Source organism: Lingula anatina, chromosome 1 (assembly GCF_051362555.1).
Source record: "Lingula anatina isolate TDL-2025a chromosome 1, LinAna3.0, whole genome shotgun sequence".
NCBI classification, from domain to species: Eukaryota; Metazoa; Brachiopoda; class Lingulata; order Lingulida; family Lingulidae; genus Lingula; species Lingula anatina.
In genome coordinates this window covers 25,395,739-25,420,614 of record NC_141767.1, presented here as the reverse complement: position 1 = coordinate 25,420,614, position 24,876 = coordinate 25,395,739, and the positions used below count along the sequence as shown (strand labels likewise).

The following is a 24,876-nucleotide window of genomic DNA, read 5'->3' as shown; positions in this document are numbered from 1 at the left end:
TTAGTTGCTGTTATACTTACATTTTTATCTAATCATCTTGCTTAACGTATTTGCAATTACAATTTTTTTTTTTGCTTTTTGATGCAATTCCCATAATTCGTGCTGTATTTACTCCAGTGTATAACCGTCTACTGTATATTTGAACAGTTTGTTTAGTTTTTATAATAAATATTGAAAACACGCGATTTTCATCAGTCTCAGTGAGTCACTATTAACTTTAGGCTGGCCAGCACGTAGGTTTCAAAGGTCTGTCGAAAAGATGCTGTCCTTGCACTGATCGTAGTGGAAACATTGATCACTAAGGAATATTTTGTTCGCAGGAAAACAATGATGTATTAATTTAAAGAGACAATTTGATAATTTAAAATATATTTATTATTCGCTCTCTGTGTACTTATAAGACAATGTGCTGTTAAGAAAAGAGGAGGAAACGCACTTCACAAGTTTCAGTTTCACCCAACCACCATCCTGACCTTATATTTCCAACCTGCTGGAGACCCCGTTGTGGCGAGATGAGATCTTTTACAGTTGAAAGCGTTCTAATTTCTCTTCTTTGCTCTTAACAAACCCAAGTTACTGATAGAAGAACATTTCAAAACATGCCACACTATTGCCCAAGATTTGTAAATAAAATACTGGCTTACATGTAGCGTAATTTTGTCATCTCATCACGGATTTATTTCGTCGCAAGGCAAAAGATGTGGCTTTTTAATGTAAAGCCAGTACTGGTAAATTGAGGAACATTAATTCTTTTCATCAAGTGCCCTTTCTTAAGGTTAAACAACTTTTTTCGAGGGAGTTTCAAAGAGTATCAAAAACAATGTTGCTTCAAACAGTTTTAATTATTTTCTAAACACAATAGCATAGCATACATGAAAATTGGAGATATGACACAGCTGTAAATGCCAGTTCAAGAAATATAATATATATTACTACTATCTTACGAATATGGATGGCAGCAGTATGCAATAACACATGCATCAGCAGTAGCATAACTCTTTTAACATACCCCCCCCCAAAAAAAAAAAAAAAAAAAAAAACTAGTTGAGGCTCCAGTCCACACATGGTACATAAACAAATGGATAGTTCATTTCCAGCTCCAACAATTGTACTTATATACAGGAATTCATCAAAAAAGGATTTCAACAGATAAAACATCAACAATTTGACATTGAGATTTAAATGCTATACATCCACATTATTTTTTATTCTTCATATAATCAAAAATAATCTTAGTGCATGAATATCAGACTCTTTCAATTCTTTGATTCTTAATTAATAACAGTTTGTGATTTAATTTGTTCTGCATTAAGACAAGCACATATATATCGCATCTCCTACCAAAGAAAAAAAAATTGAAAACTATAAGTTGCTAATTTGGAATTCCATTGCCACCAGTTCATATACTGTTTTCATTCACGTTTGTGTTACTACACAATAAATGACTATAGAGAGTTTAATGAAATTAAGAAATTCCAAATAAAAAAGCTGAAAAAAGTGACACTTAGTTTGTAATAAGATATCAGTATGTACCTTATGAAGATATCTTGCTATGATCAAATTATTAATACTTCAAAATAGTTCCTACAATCCTTTTTTTAACTTATATAATTTACTCTTTATATTTCATTATGTTACATTAATAATTTATACACTAAACTAAAGACTAAATTCCTCCTGGAATGTAATGAACAATTCAAGTTCAACAAACTTAGACATCATTATTTCACCCACAACTAGTATATAATTAATCTTATACCGGTGCGTGCACAATAACAGCTATGAAAATACACCTTTCCCACCTAATAAAAGGTCTAAAATTGCACTTGCAAATATCACCACATACTTATTCCACATCATATAAATTTGTATTGTAATGTTTAAAATGACTCATTGGGCACTGAGGATTCAGCTTTGTTTGTCCTCCCTTCTTAACTGCAATCCTCCTTCCCTTGTTCCATTAGCACCTTCAGTTGGTGGCGTGCACTCTCCAGAAAGATATCCATGGTTGCCAGAGATTTCTGCCTTAGTGCACTGTCAGCCTGGAACACATTGAGCCTGCATAAGTTTATTTTTTAAGAAACTCTCTATGGCCATTAACTGGAATTCTTGGGAGTGAGTATGGCACTGGTGGGTGTCACATGCCCCACTTCACATAGGATTATTATAAAGATGTGCTGATTGAAAACTTGTGAACTATACTTGTGAAGCCTGTGTGAAGTAAAGCATGTTCTTCTGTGTAATGTATAAAAATATTAATTTTCTTTTAATTATCAACTCCATTTATTCCATTCCTTATATGCCATGAAAAAAAACTGAATATACTTCATTTATTTGTTGAAACAACTTACTTGTTTCTGATCAGTAAAATGCCTCTGCAGATCTTCACTCATATCTTCACGCATGGCTTTTGCTGTCTTTTCCCAAGTCTGTCGTTCTTCTTCCAAGCACTTTTTCAAAAATTCCTGATTCAGAAATATTTGGTATAGGTTGTCATATGCGTGAGAAATTCAATTAATATTTTCATTTACTGAGAAGGAAAATATTAGGATAAAAAGAGAAACTTTTTTATTGTCATTGAATTGGCTTCATTCACCTAATTCCAATTCTTCAAAGCCATTAAATGTTGAAATGTGAAAACATATTAATATGTCACTTTCCACTTTCTGTATATTGTGCTAACATATAAAGAGGTAAAAAAATATGTAGGGCTAAAACCATTTTTACAGGTAAAATTTTGAATTTTTTTAATCATTCTACAGAAACTAAGGTACAGTTCTTTTTTACATTTTCTCTGACTTTGTTAATCACTTAGTGAAATTACAAGTTCATTTTCTAATGCTTGTACCTTGCTACTTTGTCTTTCTTTTTCCAGCTCCATTCCCAATGTCTCTGAACTTTTTGTCTGCTCTTCTTTCATCAAAACAGACATTTTCTCCTGAAAGTAAATATGAATTATTGGCATATATATATATATATATATATATATATATATATATATATATATATATATATATATTTGTTTCAAATTTTATGCCTTTGAACAAAGGATCATATTATGTAAAATGTATATTTCAAAACATAAATTTCTCATGATCTCCACAAATAAGTTAGTGTTCATACCCTTTCTTCTTCAAGAAGCTGGGTTGTCCTCACACTCTCTGCTTTTACTGCTTCCATTATAGCTTTTTCACAAGCACATTGCTCTTCCTTAAAACAAAAAAAGATCACCATGTAAAAGCAGCTATTTCAAAAGGCCAGGAGTTCTTTTTCTGTTAAAGTGAACCCTTTACCATGAAACCTTTGTACATCTAGATCAAATTTGACGCAATGTGGACCTTTTCCCACCAAAAAAGGTAGTTTATTCGAACCCCAACTGCCTGGTTATGAGCCTGTTACAGTATTATTTAAAATATCTTGAGATGATTTTAATTTCATCAGCAGTTTAGTATTCAGATATTAAACTATGCTCAAACAAACTGACTGTACCTTAAAAGAAGACATCTTTACCTTTCTTTTCGAAAAAGGTTATTTTAGGATGCCAGTAACATTCCTTAATGTTAGACCCCATTCCCAGAGATTAGATCGATCTAAACTAGATCGACATAACTCCCTGAGGGTTCACGCTAAATAGCTGTCAGCTGAGCAGGCATGAAAGTTAATTACCCCCTTACAGCTTGTAGTGGGCAGGACGGACATTTAAGCAGGATTATCTGACAGTAATCTAGTGAGACTCCCCACGGGGATAGATCGATCTAAATGTCTGGGAATATGCCCTTAAACCATAATATTATATTTACATGGGAAACTTAAACGCAAATGTTGAAAAATCCTTTTATGTTAGTCTATAAATTCAACATTATGTTACCTAGTAAAGCCAAGCTCACCTTCACAGCCTTCTGAACAGCTAAATGACTCCTCTCTCTTTCCTCTTCTAGTGCAGTCTCCAATAGCTGCTGCATTATGAGAAGAGACAGTGATTCAGAATGCTTAATTAACCGAGTTTTAAAATTAAGAAAAATGTGATGGATTACTTATCCCATATGAACTTTTTCTTCATTACCTTACATAATATATTACAAGTTACCACGAGAAGTGTCTCTTATTGAATTTATATAACTGTAACAAATGAACATGAATATGGAAAAATAAAAGTGGAATAAGCACAACCATTTCTTTCCACAACTTCAAGTGCAAATCTTTAATTACTATGTGACGTTTACTTTGTGAAGTTGGTTCTGGCATATTTTCTGTTGTCATCCAACGGAACTCTTGTAAATGTACCTGGAATCTTTGTCTTTCTTCTTCCAAAGCCTCTTTGGCTTGCTGTTTCATCTCTTCTTTAGCATCAGCCAACAGCTTATTCATATCTGCTTGCTAAAATCACAATGTTTTTTTTTTCCAAATTGAATCAAAATATCTTTTTGCATTGAGAATTTCAGTTCACATATACATGTCCATTACACTGCAGCCATGCTTGATTAATACAGGGTATGTTTTATAAAAATAATTACAGTTATTTATGATAAAACAGCTATTACATGACAAATGAATATTTGAGATCTCTTTCTTTCTTTTATCTGAGTTATGGTGACTTAACTTATGAATATTGAATTTGGCAAAATCAAATTACTTGGCCTTTCATGATTTCCTGGCAACTTTCACTTTCTCTTTTCAGGACTTCTTTAATTTGCTCCTGCGCTGCCACCTGTTGTTCACATACTGCAGTCTTACTTAATTCCTGGAATGTAACCAATTTAATCTGTATCTGTTCAAATACACCAGATTGACCACTTCTGACTGATGAGTAATAAATCTATATCAATTGGGTTTTTGACTTAAATGGCTTCTGTCAAATGAAATGAATGCATTCTTATCAGATACCAAAAATACTGTAATTAATGTGCACCATTAGACTTAAAAAGGTTAAATTATATAGCAAGTTGAAGAATTTTAACAAATACCTTGTATTCCTCTACTACCACAGCGAGGGCAGCATGACCAGCCTTTCTCAAATCCTCTAATGCACTCTCATGGCTGACCTAGGATAACATTCACAAGTTTGTTTATCTATTAATCTATTTTATTATTTTGCAATTTCATTTTGCACTCTTGTCTAGCAATTTCAACACAAGTTATACCAAAATTATTTGTAAAAAACAGTATTCTGCATTTATGTCCCTGCTATTCAGCTGTTTTCAATTTTAATTTACAGGTGTTAGATCAACACATTACAAGTTACCAAGTTACCTACCTGCATTTCTTCATACTTTTTCTTTAGTGTATCAAGTTTTTCTCTATTTTCTTCCAGCTGTTGCTCGAGTTGCTGCTTACTGTGCAATAAAGCTTCAAGCTCCTTTTAAAAAAGAAAATAGTTTCATAGAAAAAAAATACCAGATGTGTTACGCAAAAACAAAACAAAATGTAAAAAATTATAACAAGGAGAGTATTTCATCAACTGACAAATCTAAAACATTTTCATAAAACTTCCTTAAATAAAATGGAAGATGATAAAAGAGTATATTCCAATTCCATTTCAATATTTCACATGCAACCAAGGTTTTTGATGGAAGGGGGATCCGCATACATGCTTTCTTACCAGAACATCACCTACCTGTTTCAATTCCATTTTCTCTTGTTCAGATGAGCTGAGAGCTTCCTGTAACTGCTTCACTTCCTGCACATCTACATTTGAGTCCTTAGCTCCACTGCCCCCAGTCCCTACATCACTGCCTGTCACACTCTGCACTTTAGCATCCACTGAGTTAGCGTCTATATGGTTGCTTGCATTATAGCTGTCTTTTTGTGCACTCTGTTCCAAGTCAGACACCACACATTGACTTGTAGATTGTGAAGGCTCAGAGGTTGAAGAGGTTGTGCTCCTATGACTCACTTGCTGAATTTGAGCAAGATCTGGAGTTACCTCTCCTCCTGCAGTCACATTTTGTTGGAGGGAAGATGAAGAGTCAACCTGTTCATTTTCAATATTCCTTGGAATAACTTCAGGCTACAATTGGTAGGAATACAATACAATACACAGAAGTAGTGGGTCGGTGAGTTATACTGGACACAGTTGGCACTTTCTTTGCATTTTTCCTAATGTGCGAATGTTTTTATGTACAGGAAAATAAGAGAATTAATACCACATTAATAAGACTCTTTGGATTTTTCTTTCCTAGTCCAATTTCAATATACAAACCTGAGCAGCTAAATCATGATTTTGCAGGTCAAAATTTCCCTGAAACTGATGTTGATCAAAATTTGCTTGAAATAATGGTTCATTTTGCTGTTCTTCACTCTGTGGAAGCTTTGTGTCTTGTTCTGAAGAGAGTCCCTTTGATGCTGGGGGTTGAATGAGATCAGGCTGGTTCCCTGCTGCAGTTGACACTAAAACAGAGTTTGAATATAATTAATATTCATTGACTCATTTTCACAATCAGAGTTTGTTTTACAAAAAATGATTAGAAAAGGTAAATATGATAATTATGCCTCACCCTGTCAATAGAAACCTAAATGAAGGAATGAATAAAATTATGTTTATGCCATTAAAATCACATGTAATTAGCTGTCCAATAATGTATGAAGAACAGAGCATCCAGTTTTTTCCATGAACACCTTAAGCAATACTGACATAATAATCAAATATACATTGTGTTCACATAAGTAAGTAAATGAATGAAAATAAATAAATATGGTAACAAACTGAAGATGCCACCAGAAGACCAAATGTCAAAGGGTCCCTATCCACCTTTTTAAAATGCTTATTTTAATAACAATCTGGAGTTCTGGGGATGACATTATTCTTTTCAGTCTTATTTATCTGATGTGAACATGGCAGTGCATTACACACTGAATACCTGCAGTGAGAAAAGCCCATGGCACAGCTGTGGCTGGTAACCCTTGCACTGGTTGTGCTATCTGAGGTTCTACAGGCTCAGCAGCCTACAACAAAGCATGAAATCCCATACGGTTAAACTGATATAACTTCACAATTCTTAACAGCATTTGAGCAAAAAGGTTAAAACTTTTATTTGAATTTGAACTACTGTAGCTGAAAAAGTGGTGTATTTTCATATTCTTCAAATGATGCTCTTCAATAAAAGAATTAATCATATGCCATATAGTGCTGTTATAAAAGAATTTAATGCAAAACATGTAAATAAAGAATGTCATATACATATCGTAAAGACAGCCACTAAAGAGGTATTAGTAAGAAATACCATAAGAATCAGGAGATTGACTTGTACCTCAAATCCTCCAAAATCTTCAAAGTCATCCTCATCATCTGCCATGCTGTCTGTTTAAATATACTTTAACTGTTATGAAAATGAGGTAAAAATAATAAATAAATAAAAAATACATCACTAAGAAAGTAAAACCATGCCATAAAACAAGTGTTTCTTGGTCATCAAATAGTTGAACATTTCTGTCTCTAGAACTCCTACTTACATTTTCTGCATAAAATAATATTAAAATGTTATAAAGTCAGAGTTGAAACCAGATAAGATGACCTGCATTAGCTGGAAATGAAAATAATTTTTACCTAAACTTTACCTCTATTTTTCAGCCTTCATCAAAGCATTGATTCAGAATATATAGAGGTTTATTTTTGTTCTTCATCTGTTCAATTTATAACAAGTCACAAAGTGTGACAATGACATTTTTACTGATTCTATTAGCTTACTTCCACTTGATTGTTATGTACCATAAATTTTAGCACTAAAATTTGTTAATAGGAGTGCCAGAGGTTGATGTTCCATATAAGATGACCAGCAACCAGTGACAAATCACAAATTTATTTCAAGGGGACAGCAAAATAATTTTGTAATTCAGAATAATAAAAATTAGAGACATGATGACTTACACCTTATAAATTTGATGATATATTTTTCACTATGGAAGCAGGAACACATTTTTGCAGGATATCATATATTTGTTGAGTTTAACATTACACTCCTTCTTATGCCACCCCCTTATATTTACCCCTCTACTACAGTTATTTCTAGATTCAACTGTAAATATCAGTGTATTGCGCTGTATTGTGCAACTCAGTCACACCAGGTTTATATTGCATGAATACATGTACGTGAAAGTCCTTCACGTAAAAGATTCGTAGGCAATTTTTCCATTTTTTGCCTCATAAAATGCATTCCTTTTACTTTTCCTACTCACATAACTGTATCTTTATTACTCCTAAATTTTTTTTTATTATCATTTTAAAATGAAATAATGTAAAATACCCACTGCAGCAGTAACTAAACTCGGTAACCAACTGAAAAGTGTACACCCAGAGGAGTCAACATGGGCGCTGCCATGACACGTGGGTATTGTGGGAACACAAGTTGAATTATTAATATTATAAATTTTATTTCAAATAAATAGTTTATGGATAGTTTAATGTTATTTTTAATTTATACAGATTATTTTTTTCTTTACTCTTTGTATGCACTAAATTATTTTCTAAATCATTTGCACATCGGCTGATATCCGACCTTGACCTAGTGACCTATATTGTCTGGGCGTGAAAGTAAAAGGACCCCTACACTTGACGCGATCTTTTCGGTGGATGTATTAGTTGTCAAAGGATTGAGGCCATCAAATGTTTTTATTGAACAAAAAAGGGACATAACGACTTATAGGTGGGTTAATAAGATTGTAGTTTTGAATATTAATATAACGAAGTTACTCGTACTCAATAACGGCCATAATTGATTTTAACACCAGCGCTAAATACAACGTTCTGTTTATTGGCAACGGTGCCGGTGAAATAAAAATCAGGTAAAATGAATAATGTCACCCAAAAAATATCCACGATTGGTGTAGAAGTGTCCAGATGGAAAAACTTACTAGCTTAAAACCAGGTACGATGTACGAAGAAATCGATTTTCCTAAATATATTCGGCTAACCTTACTGTAGCGAGACTTGGCTATTGAATTTGAAATCTATTATTAGCCACACACGCTGGAGAGTTCATATTTGATAACCTCTCTGTCACATGTGTCCTGGGTCCATGGTCACAAGTTATCTTACAGTTATACATGTAGTTACATGTAGAACATTTAAGTACCTCATTGTACTGTTGGTGTTACATACTGAGTACAGAACTGTACTGTTGACACTATGCAGAATATAATGCATGTACCAAAATGCAATGAGCAGAGCTAGGGGTACATGTAGTAGAAAACCTAGTACAAGTTGTGAAACTTAACCAACTCATGGATGATGGTAAAAAAAAGTTCTGTGGCAGTTGTGTATTAGTTCTGTCATTTTGCACAGGTTTGTTCATCAACCCCAGTACTTCATTTATTGTATAAAATTTAAGTCTTTAACTTCTGACATGAAAGGCTATTGTTTTAAACTATTTTGTAACTTTCGTGCTTTATAAATTACTTAATTTCAGTTAATGTTTGATTGGCAATTATATATTATACCTGCACCTCCTTGAAGATTACTCAGATTTTCACTTGGATCTTTGTGGCAGTGCTTCATATTTCTTTCCATCTTAACATTGGATGAAAGAAATGTTGAGATCACTTCATTATAACAGGACATTATGGTAATACAAGGAGTTCCAACTGTTGGAACCCCTTAGGTAAAACCAGTCTTTACTTTTTATGTATTAAATACTTAATGGATATGGAAAACATTAGAACCATTTGATGTAAAAATAAATAAATTAATAAAATGATTCTAATTATATATATTTTTTTCTTTTTGACAGTTCAGGACAATAAGCAGTATGCAGTCAGTTCCTGAATTCTACCAAGGCCGTAATGTCTTTATGACAGGGGCCACAGGTTTTATCGGCAAAGTTCTGATAGAAAAGCTGCTGAGATCTTGTCCAGATGTGGGCACCTTGTACATACTGGTGAGACCTAAGAGAGGGCAAGCTGTACAAGACAGGCTTACGGAATTGGTCAAATCAAAGGTGAGATGAAGTTTAATGCTTTGAATTAAATTACCAGTTCATATGCCCACACACTTTTTTACAGACCCCTAATTACAACTAACGATTAAACTTCCACATTTTGATGTGAGATTAATCAAAAAAACTTATTTTTCTAGGTTTTTAATAAGCTTCGGAGTGAGCAGCCTAACTTCAGTGACAAGCTATGTGGTATCAGTGGGGACATGATGGAACCAGAGTTTGGCATCAGTGCTGAGGACCAGCAGTTGCTGATAGATAATGTCAATATTGTTTTTCATTCAGCAGCCACTGTGCGTTTTGATGAGGTGCTCAGGTAAGCATTTTCTTGGTTAATACACCATTCAATTTCTGTGAAACTGCAAATGGTTTGATGAGGCTTTTAAGAAACTGAAAGTACTAGTATGCACGTCAACTGAAACTGAAAGCATAGAACCAAAAATGAGGAATATCAAGGAAAGTCTTCCTTATTGTAATTGTTTACACTTTCAGTTAATTCAGTTTGTGTTAAACCAACAACATGAATGGCTTCCACTAAATATATTCATAGGATAAACTACCACCATCATGTATAATTTTGTAAAAACTCATCCTTTGTTTAACACAAAAACCTGAACTTTGATAGTTTTAGTTAGTATGTTTTTTTATTATTATTTTCAGGGTTGCCCTAGAGATGAATACAATTGCCATTAAAAAGATGATTACATTATGCAGAAAAATTAAAAACCTAGATGTAAGTTTTGAAAAGCAATTTGCTAGTATACATAGCTTTATATTTAGTGAATGGTTTCTAAGGAGACAGAGGTGGATGTTGATATTTCTAAGTGTTTAATAGTCTGTGGAGAATATTGAATGACCAACTCTAACACCAGAGGAAGGCAAAGGGAAATATCTTTTTTATTTATTTTCTTAATCAGATATGAAGTATGCTGGCATTACAAAATGTGTTTTTCTCATGTCATTTAATTCTTCCTTACATCTTGAAACTCTGAAAGGCAACATTTCCATGTTCTTAACAAATATATACATAACCAGTTTTTATAAAAGTGCATAAGGCTATCACCTCCACAGTGGCTCAGTTTATACTAAAAAAATATAATTCATACTTTGATTGTTCTATATCTCTTTCAGGTTTTTCTTCACGTTTCTACAGCATATGCCAATTGTGATCGTCATTTCATAGAAGAAGTTGTATACCCTCCTCCCTGTGACCCAAATAAACTGATTGAAGCAGCAGAGTAAGTACATATGGCACGTTTAGACTTTATAGGGCTTTTGGAAATTTTACTTTTTGCATTTGTTGCTGAACTTGAAATGACCATCTACAGCAATGTCTATGCAGCAGTGTCTGTGGGTTTTACTTGATATGACCACTTGTGGCAACGTCTGTGGGCCTTACTTGAAATGTCTGCAAGTTTCACTTGAAATGACCACCTGCAGCTTATCTGACATAATCATAGAATTTAGGTATTTGTACAGTAATGGGCCTTACTTATAATTCATTGATCCAGGTGGATGACCGATGAAATGCTGAATAAGATAACTCCCCAGTTGATAGGGGATAAACCCAACACTTACACCTACACCAAACAGTTGGCAGAGCACATACTGGTGACAGAAGCTAAGGACCTTCCCCTGGCCATTGTCAGGCCATCCATTGTGGGAGCTGCATGGAGAGAACCAGTTTCTGTAAGCAGGCTTACTACCGTGTATACAGTTCTTACAACCAATTATAAAACTTTTTCTTTTTATTACCATGAAGCTTTTATTCGTCAAAATCAGTTCATAAGTGTTTGTGTAAAATATACATGAAATCAGTTTGCTTCATGTGCAGGTAAATACAGTAAGTTTATTACTTGCACCTGGGCATTTTGGAGCATTTAAAGAATTACAAAAATAGCTAGATGCCATAGATGGTATCCAGTAGTGAAATGGGACAAGGCTGATGCCTTACGCTATATTTGTTTTTTTTTCCAGGGCTGGATAGATAACTTGAATGGACCTGGTGGCCTTTATGTAGCGGTAAATATTTAACATTAAAGTAATAAGATATTGAAAGGTATCATCCAAGTTGAAGCCTGAACTCAGCAGTTTTCCAGTTTCAAATTAAATACTCCTGACTTGTAATTAAAGTAATAAGATACATTAAAATGACAATCTCATACACTTTAAATGGTTAACTAAAGGAAGCAAGCATCTAATGTAATTTATCTCACATTAAACTTAAAGTATGACTGAACTACAATTTCTGCTAACATTTTGCATCTATTTGTAACAAAACATTCTATAAATATTCTTACAGGCTGGTAAAGGTCTACTGAAAATCTCCAAAGGCGATCCCAATGCTGTTGCTGATATCATCCCAGTGGACCTGTGTGTTAACATGATTTTAGCCGCAGCCTGGCACACAGTGGTGCACAAACCAAAGGAGGTCTTAATTTACCACACTACCATTGGCAATGAGAATCCCGTGACGTGGGGTGAAATGGGTTAGTTTATCTACCCTAGGGTAATTTTTTTTATACTTGAGATTATATCCTGTATCCTTGCCTTTTCTTTAGGTATGTTTTTATTATGAATTCAGTGAGATCATACTTGAGACACATATATCTGACTGCCAGGAATTTTTTAAAGTAAAATTACTTCCATTTTCCCAAAGACTTTCAAAGCACCCTTCTTAATGTTTATTTTTTATTTAATTATTTTTGCATAAATGAAGGCATATTTATTGAAATAAACATTTCAGAATTGTTAAATGAATGAAAGTATTTTATGAATTTAGTTTCTCAGCAGTATATATATATATATATATATATATATATATATATATATATATATATATATAATTTCAGAACCACTTGTAATGAAATATTGGAAGTCGTATCCTCTTGACAACTGCTTTCGCAGACCAAAGACTGTCTTAATGACCAAAGATGGGTAGGTCACAGTGTATTTTTAAACAACATAAAAATTAATTCAAAACAATTTTTATGTGCAACTTTATTGTCTGTAAATATTATAACTGCCTCTACCTGTCTGTCTGTCCATCTCTCCAAGCCTGCCCCATGGATGTTAGCAGCATTTTACTTATGTTGCCCAAAACATGCTGTACCCAAAAAAAGATGCCCTGTTTTAGTTCAGAGTTGTTTTAGCAGTCTTCCTAAATGGATGAAATATAATAAGTTAAAATGGCATATGCATTCCTCCTTTGAAGAAGTAAACTGTTTTTTTTTTTTTTTTAACTTTTCATTGTGATTGACTATCAAATGATATTTCCCATAATGTTGAATTTTGCTAGGAGATTGTGTGTAGATGTCTAATTTGAAAAAAAAAATCACTTAAATGATGGTGATTTATTTGACAGTATTTTGTATTTTTTATTTGTCTGTCATTATTAGATTAAAATGCTTTCATATTCGTTTGGATAAAGGTATATTTTGGCACTTAAATCTGTTCATTTCTTTAACTTTTCAGCTGGCTCCACAACTACTGGGTGGTGGTCAGCCACTTGATTCCAGCTTACCTGACTGACCTGGGATTGAGATGTATTGGTCAGAAGCCAAGGTAAATTGATATTTATTTATTTATTTATTTATTTATTTATTTATTTATTACAGTCTTTGGCACTAGGTTTGCTGTATATTGTGTAAATATTTAAACAGTGACATTATTATTTAAGTAAAATTCAAGGAAGAATTTTAATTTTACTTTTCTGTTTGCATTTAACATTTAAATGTTGTAAACAGGTTAATTCTTTTTTATTTTGTTACTTTCAAAAGACTCTGGCCCCTGTTTCAAATTCAGTGTAGAATTTCGGATATCAGTGCAATTTTGAAATGACTTGTCCTATTTTTTCCAGGATGGTCCGAATTTTTGAAAAAGTGCACAAAATCATGGGCACACTTGAGTACTTTACACATCGCCAGTGGGAGTGGACACATCATAACAGAGATGTTCTGCTCAGTAAACTAAGTGCAGAAGACAAGAAGGTGTGGAAAACATCTCTCTTTATTTTCATTCGTTATACTTTTTCTTTTCTGGATTTCACACACTCAGGTAGAAGATATACTCTTGAAAGTATTTAAATTTGTAATGAAAGACAGAGGTCCTCAAGCAAATGCCAGACAACTTTAAATCCCCATGCACCAATAACAGAATTTTCTTTATAATCTTTGTGAATAATTGTGTTTATGTTTGGTTTTCTAGACTTTTTACCTAGATCCACGTCCTCTCCACTGGCCCTCTTACATAGAGGGCTACTGTCTGGGTGCTAAGATGTACACTCTTCAGGAAGATCTCTCAGGACTACCAGCAGCCAGAGCGCACATCAGAAAGTGAGCACTAAATATATTACAAACAATTTATATATATATATATATATATATATATATATTACAAATGATAATAATCAAATAATTTTTAAAAAAAGATTTTAAAAAGACAAAGACAAAAAGAGGTTGGAAAAATTGCCAAATGAAAGAGTACAAGTAGGAAAAACATTATTTCCTTTTATTTGTTATAGCTAGGTATTTATTGTAGTCTTGGGATTACCACTATTATCTGGTATTGTCTGTTGTGATAGTTGCTTAGTATATTTTGTTTTCTTCCATCCAGATTGCGCAACATCCGATATACTTTCAACACGATAGTAGTTGTGATCTTATGGCGACTCCTGGTAGCACGTTCACAAATTGCAAGAAACCTTTGGTTCTTCATCATGGGCCTGGTATTCAAGTTTGTACAGAACTTCCACATTACAAGTACCATACAGCGGTGATAGTTGCTCTTGCAACGATATTGATTCATAATTTGAACAATCATGATGTCTCTCTTACAACTGTTTGGGGACATGATATGTATGAATATAATAATCAGAGGTGATTACTGCATTGAATCCAGCGTTTTTTTTTCTCATACATGTCAATCATGTCTTTCCATTCCATATGCATGTATATTTAGTCTACCAGCCTGATTGTTATAGTGTCATATTAAATCTCCCGTTTGCAATATGTAAGACAGAGGTTTGGCCTAGTTAGTGCAAGTAGCAAAGAGGCGTAAGGTGCAACTAATTTGAGATAAAAGTGAAATCAAACTTTTCAATTTATAACGAAGGCATAGGACAGCTACTTGCTTTCACCCATTTTTGCTGTGCTGTTTATAGAAGTGGGTCAATGTGACACAATGAATCAAAAAGCTAAGAACAGGAAAGCTGTGATGATATGTTCTGTAAATTTGAAATGTTTATTTAAAAAATTCAGTCCCAAGACGATGATGAATGTTGATATTTGAATGCATGCATAATTAGCTAGAGAAAAATTTTCTAGTCATATTTAATGATAAAAGCAGATTTAAAGCATTAATTTTTAAAAAGCAGCATTTTGTTCCACAGTGCCTCAGCATCCCACTAAAGACACAACTGTAGTTAATAGGGTCCCATCTCTTAGACTTGAAAATTAATGTTTAAAAGAAGAGGAGAGGTAAAACTCTATATCATTTTAAACTTTAATTGTTTGGCGTCCTTAAAAATGTGGTTGGGAGAAATGCTTTCAGTAAAACTGGCCTGCAAAATAACATTGGCAGAACAATCAATTTACTAAAAATTAAAGATTTTTATATTTTAAGATATATGTATTAAGAGCTACCTTTAGAAGTGTTTATTAGTGGAAATGTTTGTGTTGTGATGCAACTGTTTACAGTGGGTATTGAGTTTTAGTGACTGAAAGAAATGGATATCTTTCACCCATCTATAGAGACATGCTCATGGGATTTGATACAGAAATAACAATATCTCTAAATTTTCTGGAATCTTCCATAATTTTCCATTACATACCAACCATATGTTAAACCTGAAAACCCCAAATACAGAATGAGTTTATTATTCCAAGTGTATGATTATTGTTTCTTGTTTTCCATTAACTGTAAAAACAGGAATGGTCATTTTGTTACTTTACAGGGAAGTAATTACATGCCTCTAAGGTAAAGCACAGGCTATTTGAAAAGTGAAATGGACAGACCCATACAGTAAACCCCATTGGACTGTACCTTTTTATGTAAAAGATTAAAATCTTACATTTTATTGTCTAAAACTAGGGTGAATGGTATTTGCGTGGGTTTAAAAGCTCGGCAAGCTTTGCTGTTTTGCTGTCATTTCTGCTGTGTCAAACTTCCACATTGTCATGTTTACCAAAGGTGATTTTTAAGAATTTTTACTGTAAATGATTGCATTCATAATCCTCATATTCAAATAAGTATTTCTGTTTGTGTTATTGTTATGAAGCAGATAAGCTATATATCAATATAGAGTACCTTGTTAACAATGCCAGATGTTACATGACGTATGTTTGAAATATGTTTAAGTTATCTTTTTTGTTCTTGTATATCTGTTTGTAAGCTGTTGATTTAAGATGAAGATTATAATAATAATAATGGGGGTTTTCTGTATATTATGAAATGTGGGGAAAATGGTAGTGTAAAGTTGAATGATATGAGCCTTATGGAATAAAAGACGTTTTTCATAAAACCATTTATTATTATTATTATTATTATTATTATTATTATTATTATTCAAAATGTTTGGATTCTAGAGGCATTGAAAAGTGAAATGGACAATTCTAGTTTTTGTCGTATCTGAGATAAAACATCCAAAGACTGGTCAATGGCAACCCGTTCATAGATTGTTAACCCGAATATCTGTAACTTTATTCATGACGTTGACTGGCAATAGGTTCAACATCCCAACGCCACAATTCCAGTGTAATTGTCTTTTTATCTTCTTAATCCATTTTCATTAATGACTATACAGGTTTACTGTAAGTCACAGTGCGAGAAGGTAATATTGAAAGGTCTTAGGGGATCGTACCAAATATGTATTTTCAAGATTAAGAGGTCTTTCAGGAAGGGGGAAGGTACTTGGTACGAAATAACTTTTGCAAAATTGGAAATAAATCCCAGATACAAAAGCAGGAACATTGGTACAAGTTCAAAGCTCATCTGTTACATTATAATTTTCATTATTGTACTGGATAAGATATACATGAGCTATTAGAAAGCTCTGTGACAAACTGAAATTGTTACTGAAGTTGCGGTTGACCCTTCAAATATCACGTTGAATTAGGTAACAAATTATTAAGGGTTACGATTATTTATGGGCAACGTGCACGTCCATCCAAATTAAGATATTAGTCAAATTAGGTCGATTATTGCAGTCTTAACCGCGATGGCCGTTGATGGATATATGTATGCACAATTATTTATACAGCATTCCTATGACCTTGTTGTGCATTTTGCCTCAAGAATTTATGAATGCACACGGCATTTATCCTCCCTCCTCTCAGCCGTATGGTGCACACATAAAAAAGAATAATCATACATAATGTCACCTATAGAACATGTATACAGGGACACTACAACCGCTATAAAAGCTTAAAAACTCGTCACAACGTTACATTCAGTGTTTGGTTGCTATTTGCTATTGCTGTAACCGCGCTGCTTCAGCAAACAACATACACGTGGTTGCCGCCCCTGTTCTTTACCATTGAATCCCTTAGCGAGATATGAAATAGTCGTTTTTCTAAAACCATTGACATTCTATTATCTGTTATAAACACAAGTCTCGACTGCTTAGTTGTTCTGATGCATATGACTTTTCCTCCCACTCGAGTGCCATAAAAATTTGTTTTGGAAGCCAACTGCAGTTTTTCAAGGCGCCGCTTACATGTCATCAAAATCTCATTAATAGAGTAATGTTTCACGTTAAGCGTTGTCCAACATTGTCAATATACATGCCAAATTTCCGTTTCTCTCTCTCTCTATCTCTCTCTCTCTCCTAATCCCTTAATGATATTTCCCCAATGTAAAGCACTGTTTGCAATCAATTTTATACAACCATTAATCATCCATCTTTCTAATTTGTCTAACCTTTAGCATTCACTTGCACGGGCATGACAAAGATACATGTATAATACAACGGATTGTCGCAACAAGGTCATATACTTGAATATCTGATGCATTACTCGTATGATCGTATATTGCAGTCGTCCCTTGGTTAACATTGATGTATTGCTGTTACAATACTTCATCATAATCTGACAAACCCCATGTTGGTGCCATCATGCGAGTCTGCGCTGTGCATTAAGGGCACACAAAATAACGAATTGCAGGAAATGCTTCCATCGATGAAGTGCTTCAATAGGATCCTGGGTTTAACTGTCAGACATATAGTCAACTTCACAACATGTTGTTTAAAAATACACCCCATCCAGAATTCGATTGAATGCTCGAAAGGATATGGATACATATTTGAAGCATACACAGGTTCTGTCAAAATTACATTTCACCGTCCTCTCAACGTACGGTACATACAACTACAGATTTCGATTTAAAATTTAGTAAGCCATCAGCCGAGTCATTTTTTTTTAGTATACTAGGTTTTATTTCTATTTTTAATGAATATTAAATTGCATGCAAAGGCTTGATTCTTCTTTTGCTAATTATAATAATAATGATAACAATTATTGATTCTGGTATGTTCTTTTACAATTACAATTTAACAAAATGACATTACAATTTAACATGCAATAATGAGGTACTACTGTTTATATGTATTACGTAAGGAATGTAAAATACACCAAACAAAAAGTGCATATTTTTAACATTTTTAATTATCTATGAAAATTATTAAGAATCATGGATTGTGCAAATAAATCTCAACACAGATGTATTCAAGGTGAACTGACCGTCAATTTAATTAACATTCGTCTAAGTAATTGCTGTGTAACTTCCCTACATCTCATTGATTCCTCTGGAGTGTGTCTAAACAGTCGGACACTTTGATGAAAGGGGCGATATCACAAGAACATTCTTTGTTAAAGGGATAATAACTGTTCGTTTTGGCCAAAAAAAAAAAAAATTCCCGGAGTAAACAACAATTTTTCCATACTTACCAATGGTTAACGAATCCATTTCTACATTCAAAGTTAGTCCCTTTTTTTTCTAAAAAGTTTGGTTTTATGTTATTATCTCTTAAGAGATTTTTACAGAGTATAGCCATCTATATATGGAGGTCACGTGGTCTGATGACAGGCTCAGATATCAGAATAACTGCCGTTTTGTGGTAAAACAGAATATATTATATTCCTGTGAGTTGTTTACAATGTTTTTATTGTGAAATATAGATCTCATCAAAAGAGCTATTATCCCTTTAAGCGGTTCTGCTATGGGGATCTGTGAAAGTTCATTTTAAGCGCGAACTTACAACACATCACGGAATGGTCGTTTGATACGTGATCTGCGTGCTATCCATGTTGGTTAATTTTTACAATATAGCGGTATTTATCATTCTTGAAACAGAATATAATTTTTTCCCGTCGAAAAAGTTGGAGAATGATAACCAATGATGACAAATACCCATGGAAAAAATAATCTAAAAGGACGGTAACTGAAATATGACGATCTGACAGTCAAATGTGTATTAGATTTTCTTTTAGGAAACCAGTTTAGATTTACTGGTTAGGCATGAGTGCATCTTAGCTCATATATCATTCGTCTAAATAGGCATTGAATAAACAGAGGAACCTATATGTTTGGTTTATGTAAGACTGGCTTTTGGGCTTTCTCCAAATTCTTTAATACATTATTTACATTATTTAGGTAAGTGGCTGAGTTGGCTCAGATTTGTAAAAGTCATAATGGCAGTATCTAAGACTTGAAGCTTTTCTTCGTTAACCTTATTTAAAGAAAAAAACATCTTTAATTTGTATACCAGTAAAAGCATTATTGTATTATACACCAAAAGAACCATTTTAAGCTACCCTGGGTAGTATTGGAGCAATCATCCCCGGATCATGTGAATGTCAGAATTCTTGCTGTTCCTCTTATAAAAAAATTTGCATTTATGTCTATATAACAATTTTTTAAAAAAAGATCCATTAAACCCTTTCTTTCAGTTGCTTTTCATGAATTTAAATGCTAGGGCTGGGGTGGGCTGGGCATTCATATGTGGCTATATATATATATATATATATATATATATATATATATATATATACTGTTGCAAAGTCTTATATCCCCAGCTTGAGAAGTGAACCACGTGCAACCTTTAAAACTGCAGCGGAGAACACTGCAAAATCCACAATTAAATGCAAAAATATTTGTTGATTCTGAGATGTGCCCTCTCTTTGTTTGGTTGATTCTATGCTTGGTTGCCTGGTAAAGAGTGGAGTGGGAATTCCGGCCACCTTTACAAAAAGGCCTCGCCCGCTGGTGCTTGATCATATCAGAGAGGAATAGAAATAGTCGTATTATCCAGCTCTTCTGAAAGAACGATTATTTAACCAACGAGGTCAGTGATCATATCTCTGGAGCTTGCGACGGTGCCAAGAGTAAGAGAATCGATGGATAACGGTACTACCATCACGCCTGCACGTTTTTGCCTAATTGTTGTGACTTAAGTCATTTTTTTTTTTTTGTGCAGTTGACAACTCTCCCGGAGCAAGCTATCGTTGGACGCACTGATCTCGACCGACTATTGTTAATGTTTCCATGGAATCACTTCGGAACAATGAGCTGTGGTTCAATAAGTGGATGTTCTGCTGTAAACCTAAGGAACGAAATGGTTCATTGCAAGTAGGCAATACAAGTAGGTAGTGAGCAGGATTAATGTGGTTTTATTCAAAAGTGTCTTCTTATGGTCTGATTGCAATGTCACATCTATTATTAGTTTCTTTGATAATGATACCAATACAAAGCGCCTGTTGGTAAAAGCAAAAAAAAATTAACCGTTTGGACGTAATGCGATTTGAACAAGATTCTATCCTATTTCACATTTAGCAATTATGTCCTGCAATTATTAAGCACTTTTATTGCAGTTACTAACGTGGTATGCGGTCCCTGATACAAGTCCCCTATAAAGCCTCCATTTAGACTCACACTAAAACTATTTATACAACTTCTAAAGGTGTTTTAGGTATTTATTACAATATGAAAAGAGAAATGACATATTGGTGCCAAATCACTAGCCCTCTTACACTTTTCTTGTGTACACACGTCAGCTGATCAAACATCACTCTGAACTACAAATTTGTTCTAATGTTATTGAGGCATTATTGAATCAGATGTCTTCATGCGTATAACATCTTTTCATGTTAAAAAAAAAACAACTGAATACTGTGCAGTCCAATAAGTCACTTTGGGGCGATAAATAGTATTATGAGCTATTAGCTTGCCAAGTTGTGTCGATGGCGAGAATAGTGGAAAGATTTTCTTTTTTGTTGGGGAGTGGGGGGGAGGGGGGGGCAAGCGATGTAAATGCACTTGACAAAAGAAAGACGATTATTTGGACAGTATTTCCAGGGGATATATCTATATTTCTGTGACGATAGAAGGTGTTGCAATAACCCTCTGTAAAATATATTCAATTTGTTGCCAAGCTAGCTGGGAGAGTTGTAAGAACACATATAAAAGGCTAATCAGATGCGAGACTTAACCAGTGGGTAACTTTATTTGCGTTGTCTCGAGGGAGTCCCATTTATACCTGGTAATGGAGTAGTCGCCAGAATATAAAGGAGCTACAATAGCCACTTAACGCAGTTTCCAATAACAAGGTTTCCTAAGTAATGTCGAACTGTATGGATTTTGGTGGCGTTTGTATACAAATTACTTCCACTGAAATCTACATTAACTGAATCATGTTCCTGTGCAGCCTGACTTATGAAGCACTGTGCAGCAGTCCGGACTACATTACTTTTTAATTAAATTGAAGTAAAGCAGGATATCCCACAGGGAACGGTATTCATAAGAATAATATTTGATCAAATCCGAACAGTATGTTTGATAGCATATGCCGGCAGTGAAGCAATTAGATATGAAATGAAGATGGTATCTGCCAAACATCGGTGGAATGCCAATATCGTAAACCTGTTTGCAGCATAGAATCATACACATCTTCTCGAAATAACAGTGGTATTTTTACATGTGTCAGCTCATTATAAACAGAATATCAATTTATTTCACTTTTAAAAAAAGAAAAAAAGGAGAGAAAATAATTCGCATTGGCGCAAAAAATAGTTGAAACCGATTAAAATCTACCTTTACAGTTGTGCCAATTTAACAGCTTCCATAGGTTGCCAATTAAACACCAGCCCTTTGGTATATATTAATACAAGTTAAAACTGACGACTGGGGCGTGTGGTCATCTGAAAATATTTTGTTTAGATTTAGAATACTTCTTACATAACGGCATTTGACCCCTCTCTCTCTCTCTCTCTCTCTCTCTCTCTCTCTCTGAGGCCTTGTCTGTTGCAGGCTTTTTGCATCCAAATTAGAACTTTTGTTTCAAAAGGCTGTATCTACTACCTATGGTCAATACTTTTAACAGTAATTAATGGCACGTACTTTACGAAGAGAAAATCAATGGGACACTCCAACATTGCTCATGTACGAAAGCAATAAGCATACCAACAGTCTTGTCATGGGTATCGTGTTTCAAATAAAAACGGTAACATTAGATATGCAATTGCTCAAACTAAGAAACAATATCTGCAGTAAAGTTCTGACATTGTCCTTTGTTGGTTTCGAGTTTTGTTATGGAGATAATGGAATTAAAAAAGGGATCAGTGTATAGATGGACACGTTAAATGTTCATCTAGTACATTAAGTACAAATAAAATCGTTAATCGCTCTCAAGAGTAGTACCCTACTGCGAGCAAGAAATTATACCCTCATTCTTCTCATATCGATCTGCGTTTGCTTTTATACCATGGCGTCTTTAACAAGGGGAAACAGCCCTTTGTTCAGCTGTTTTGAAAATAAATCGAGTACGAATTCGGATTGTCTTTGGATCAGACGTCACGGCACACCACGTAATGGATTTCTGTCCTATTTTAGTTTGTTTCAATATATGTACACAATGCCATGATGAATCTGAGTGTTGTAAGAGATACTTTGGAGAGAGTACATTGTATCAACCCTGTGTCCATGTAATTCTTAATTCTTTTTTTTTCTTTTAGGGGTGCAGAATTAAACTCACCGAAAACTCTAGAGAATTTCACAACAGACCACAGATCATGAAAGAAACGGACGTAACAAAATTGAACAAAACGCTGTCCGACATAATTAAAACCGTCAAAGAGTTGAAAGAGGCCTGTGCCAACGACTCGGTGACAACAATGGCGACGTCAACAATAAGCCAGGAGCAACAGGACATCGAAGAGTTAAACGCCTTTTTCTACATCGTGGTGGTTCTGTTCTTCTATGCATTTGCTATGGTCGTTCTTATGGTGAAGTACGTCCACAGAGAAAAAAGGGACATGGAGCTGGAGCGGTATTTCGTGGAATTCGTGCGCAGGGATAAGTTCCATACGCCACGGTACGAGAATCGAAAGTCCATCAAAGCATTGTATGATAACACAAAATTCGTGTCTCAGATGATGGTGAAAACTTTAACTTTATTGCCTGGTGTAGGTCTTATGCCAAATGCCTGCCATTCGTCAACGGAGATAGGGACCAATGAGCAGCCTAGTTTAATGGTAAAAGAAGAACTTGTCCAAGGCCAAGAAGATGTGGAGTTGGAAGCTGTGAGTGTGGACAATAATTTAGTGACAAAAACAGTGACACTTTTGTCAAAATATCCTCGAGAAACCCCAGTATGATAGAATATCATTACTTGGTTTAATACTAAACCAAGAAAAGTTACCCGAAGCTTTCCTCGTCAGCATCGTGATCATGTAACGGCTGATGTAAGCCTACTCGTATCTTTTTGCCACTCTCAGACCACAGGGTCCCCTAGTAGTCTGTTACAAACATGTTGAAAAACCCACAATGAAATTCTGCATACTATTTAGGGGCTCCTGATACCAGCGGGTGTCTTATCCCCATTCCTATACATCTTTATGAAGGTTTGACCGTTTCGTGACTTCACTTATGGGTTTGTACGAAAGGCCTACCATAACATTCATTTTAGTGTCATGCTTTTGATTGAATGCCGATGTAAAATTCCATTAGAGATGTTGGATGAACGTTGGCTTGTCTACATTTCCGGCCTTTATCGTTATTTTACTAAACTCGGTGACATTAGAACAATCATGTTGTAACATTGTTTAAATTGTATCAGTCAGTGTGATTTGCGACTTATATTATGCAGTAAAATTTTACTAAATGCATATAGAATTTTCATCCACACATTTTGCAAAGAAACAAGTACTATGAAGTTGTTTCTTGGATATGTTTTGTATGACACACAATTCAAATGCGCCTGACAAATCTTACAAATTTCAGTCGATAAATGCAACAGCGAAGCTCGTCTTGAAAATAATAGTTCAACTATGGCAATATACAGATGTGACAGACTTGCAACTGTGCTTTGGAAAACAGCTTTAGCTGTTTGGACAAAAAATAATAAGTACAAAAAGATAGGCACATTTCCTCTGCATTTATGAATTGAAAAATAGATATGTATGTGATAGGTATGTGATAGAATAAGTACTCACAAAACACCCTTGGATACAATTTTAGATATACTTTACTCTGAATGCACATTGTGGACTTTGTACAGCATGGAGAGGGATGGGATGGGGTAGAGTCTATAGGCGCAAAGTTTAAAATTGAAGGTATTTTACTTTAATAAATGGGAGACATTAAAATGTATCATCCATATAAAAAGATACACATTAAAGCATTTCAACACGGTAGTTCTGTTAAGGATTGAGATAATAAAGTTAACTGATATGTCCATAGATAAAATCCCCCATTAATTCTAAAAATCGATGCAAAATACTCCATGGTACTTTTCCCGTCATCACCAATGTCAACTCAAACATATGTTGTTTTTGATCAATTTCGATTTCGTTTGGGACAAACGTCATACCTAGCCATCTCTTGCCACTCCTAGCTTCTATGCGATTTGTTTTGATTTTTTTTTTTTTGTGAAACAAATACTGAATAAAATTCACTCTTC

The 24,876-nt window shown here is 34.2% G+C and overlaps 3 protein-coding genes across 3 annotated transcripts; 2 read left to right on the top strand and 1 right to left on the bottom strand.

Moving 5' to 3' along the window:
* Nucleotides 1–823: 823 nt before the first annotated feature.
* Nucleotides 824–8,343, bottom strand: LOC106168988 (uncharacterized). The gene is made up of 14 exons (XM_013548267.2): nucleotides 8,245–8,343; nucleotides 7,248–7,316; nucleotides 6,858–6,942; nucleotides 6,200–6,387; nucleotides 5,615–6,007; nucleotides 5,255–5,356; nucleotides 4,965–5,042; nucleotides 4,634–4,741; nucleotides 4,285–4,377; nucleotides 3,888–3,956; nucleotides 3,124–3,210; nucleotides 2,849–2,938; nucleotides 2,352–2,465; nucleotides 824–2,042 (listed from the first exon to the last, which is right to left on the bottom strand). Exons 2-14 carry the CDS (start codon nucleotides 7,290–7,292, stop codon nucleotides 1,932–1,934), a joined length of 1,563 nt encoding a protein of 520 aa, XP_013403721.2. The 5' UTR covers nucleotides 7,293–7,316; nucleotides 8,245–8,343; the 3' UTR covers nucleotides 824–1,931.
* A 141-nt stretch (nucleotides 8,344–8,484) lies between these two features.
* Nucleotides 8,485–16,456, top strand: LOC106169022 (fatty acyl-CoA reductase 1). Its single transcript, XM_013548308.2, has 13 exons — nucleotides 8,485–8,639; nucleotides 9,723–9,929; nucleotides 10,067–10,242; nucleotides 10,587–10,659; nucleotides 11,058–11,164; nucleotides 11,438–11,615; nucleotides 11,904–11,948; nucleotides 12,229–12,415; nucleotides 12,779–12,863; nucleotides 13,401–13,490; nucleotides 13,786–13,915; nucleotides 14,133–14,260; nucleotides 14,541–16,456. Exons 2-13 carry the CDS (start codon nucleotides 9,741–9,743, stop codon nucleotides 14,701–14,703), a joined length of 1,551 nt encoding a protein of 516 aa, XP_013403762.2. The 5' UTR covers nucleotides 8,485–8,639; nucleotides 9,723–9,740; the 3' UTR covers nucleotides 14,704–16,456.
* A 3,665-nt stretch (nucleotides 16,457–20,121) lies between these two features.
* On the top strand, nucleotides 20,122–24,823 carry LOC147764159 (uncharacterized). Its single transcript, XM_087018786.1, has 2 exons — nucleotides 20,122–20,562; nucleotides 22,931–24,823. Exon 2 carries the CDS (start codon nucleotides 22,988–22,990, stop codon nucleotides 23,570–23,572), a length of 585 nt encoding a protein of 194 aa, XP_086874912.1. The 5' UTR covers nucleotides 20,122–20,562; nucleotides 22,931–22,987; the 3' UTR covers nucleotides 23,573–24,823.
* Nucleotides 24,824–24,876: the final 53 nt, after the last annotated feature.

Excerpts from the sequence above, each read along its gene's own strand:
- LOC106168988 (XM_013548267.2), bottom strand. The coding sequence starts at position 7,292 with ATGGCAGATGATGAGGATGACTTTGAAGATTTTGGAGGATTTGAG. Across the intron at positions 6,388-6,857 it reads ATGGGCTTTTCTCACTGCAG|TGTCAACTGCAGCAGGGAAC; the intron begins GTATTCAGTGTG and ends ACTCTGTTTTAG. Across the intron at positions 2,939-3,123 it reads AGCTTCTTGAAGAAGAAAGG|GAGAAAATGTCTGTTTTGAT; the intron begins GTATGAACACTA and ends ATTTACTTTCAG.
- LOC106169022 (XM_013548308.2), top strand. The coding sequence starts at position 9,741 with ATGCAGTCAGTTCCTGAATTCTACCAAGGCCGTAATGTCTTTATGACA. Across the intron at positions 12,864-13,400 it reads GTCTTAATGACCAAAGATGG|CTGGCTCCACAACTACTGGG; the intron begins GTAGGTCACAGT and ends TTAACTTTTCAG. Across the intron at positions 14,261-14,540 it reads GCCAGAGCGCACATCAGAAA|ATTGCGCAACATCCGATATA; the intron begins GTGAGCACTAAA and ends TCTTCCATCCAG.
- LOC147764159 (XM_087018786.1), top strand. The coding sequence starts at position 22,988 with ATGAAAGAAACGGACGTAACAAAATTGAACAAAACGCTGTCCGACATA.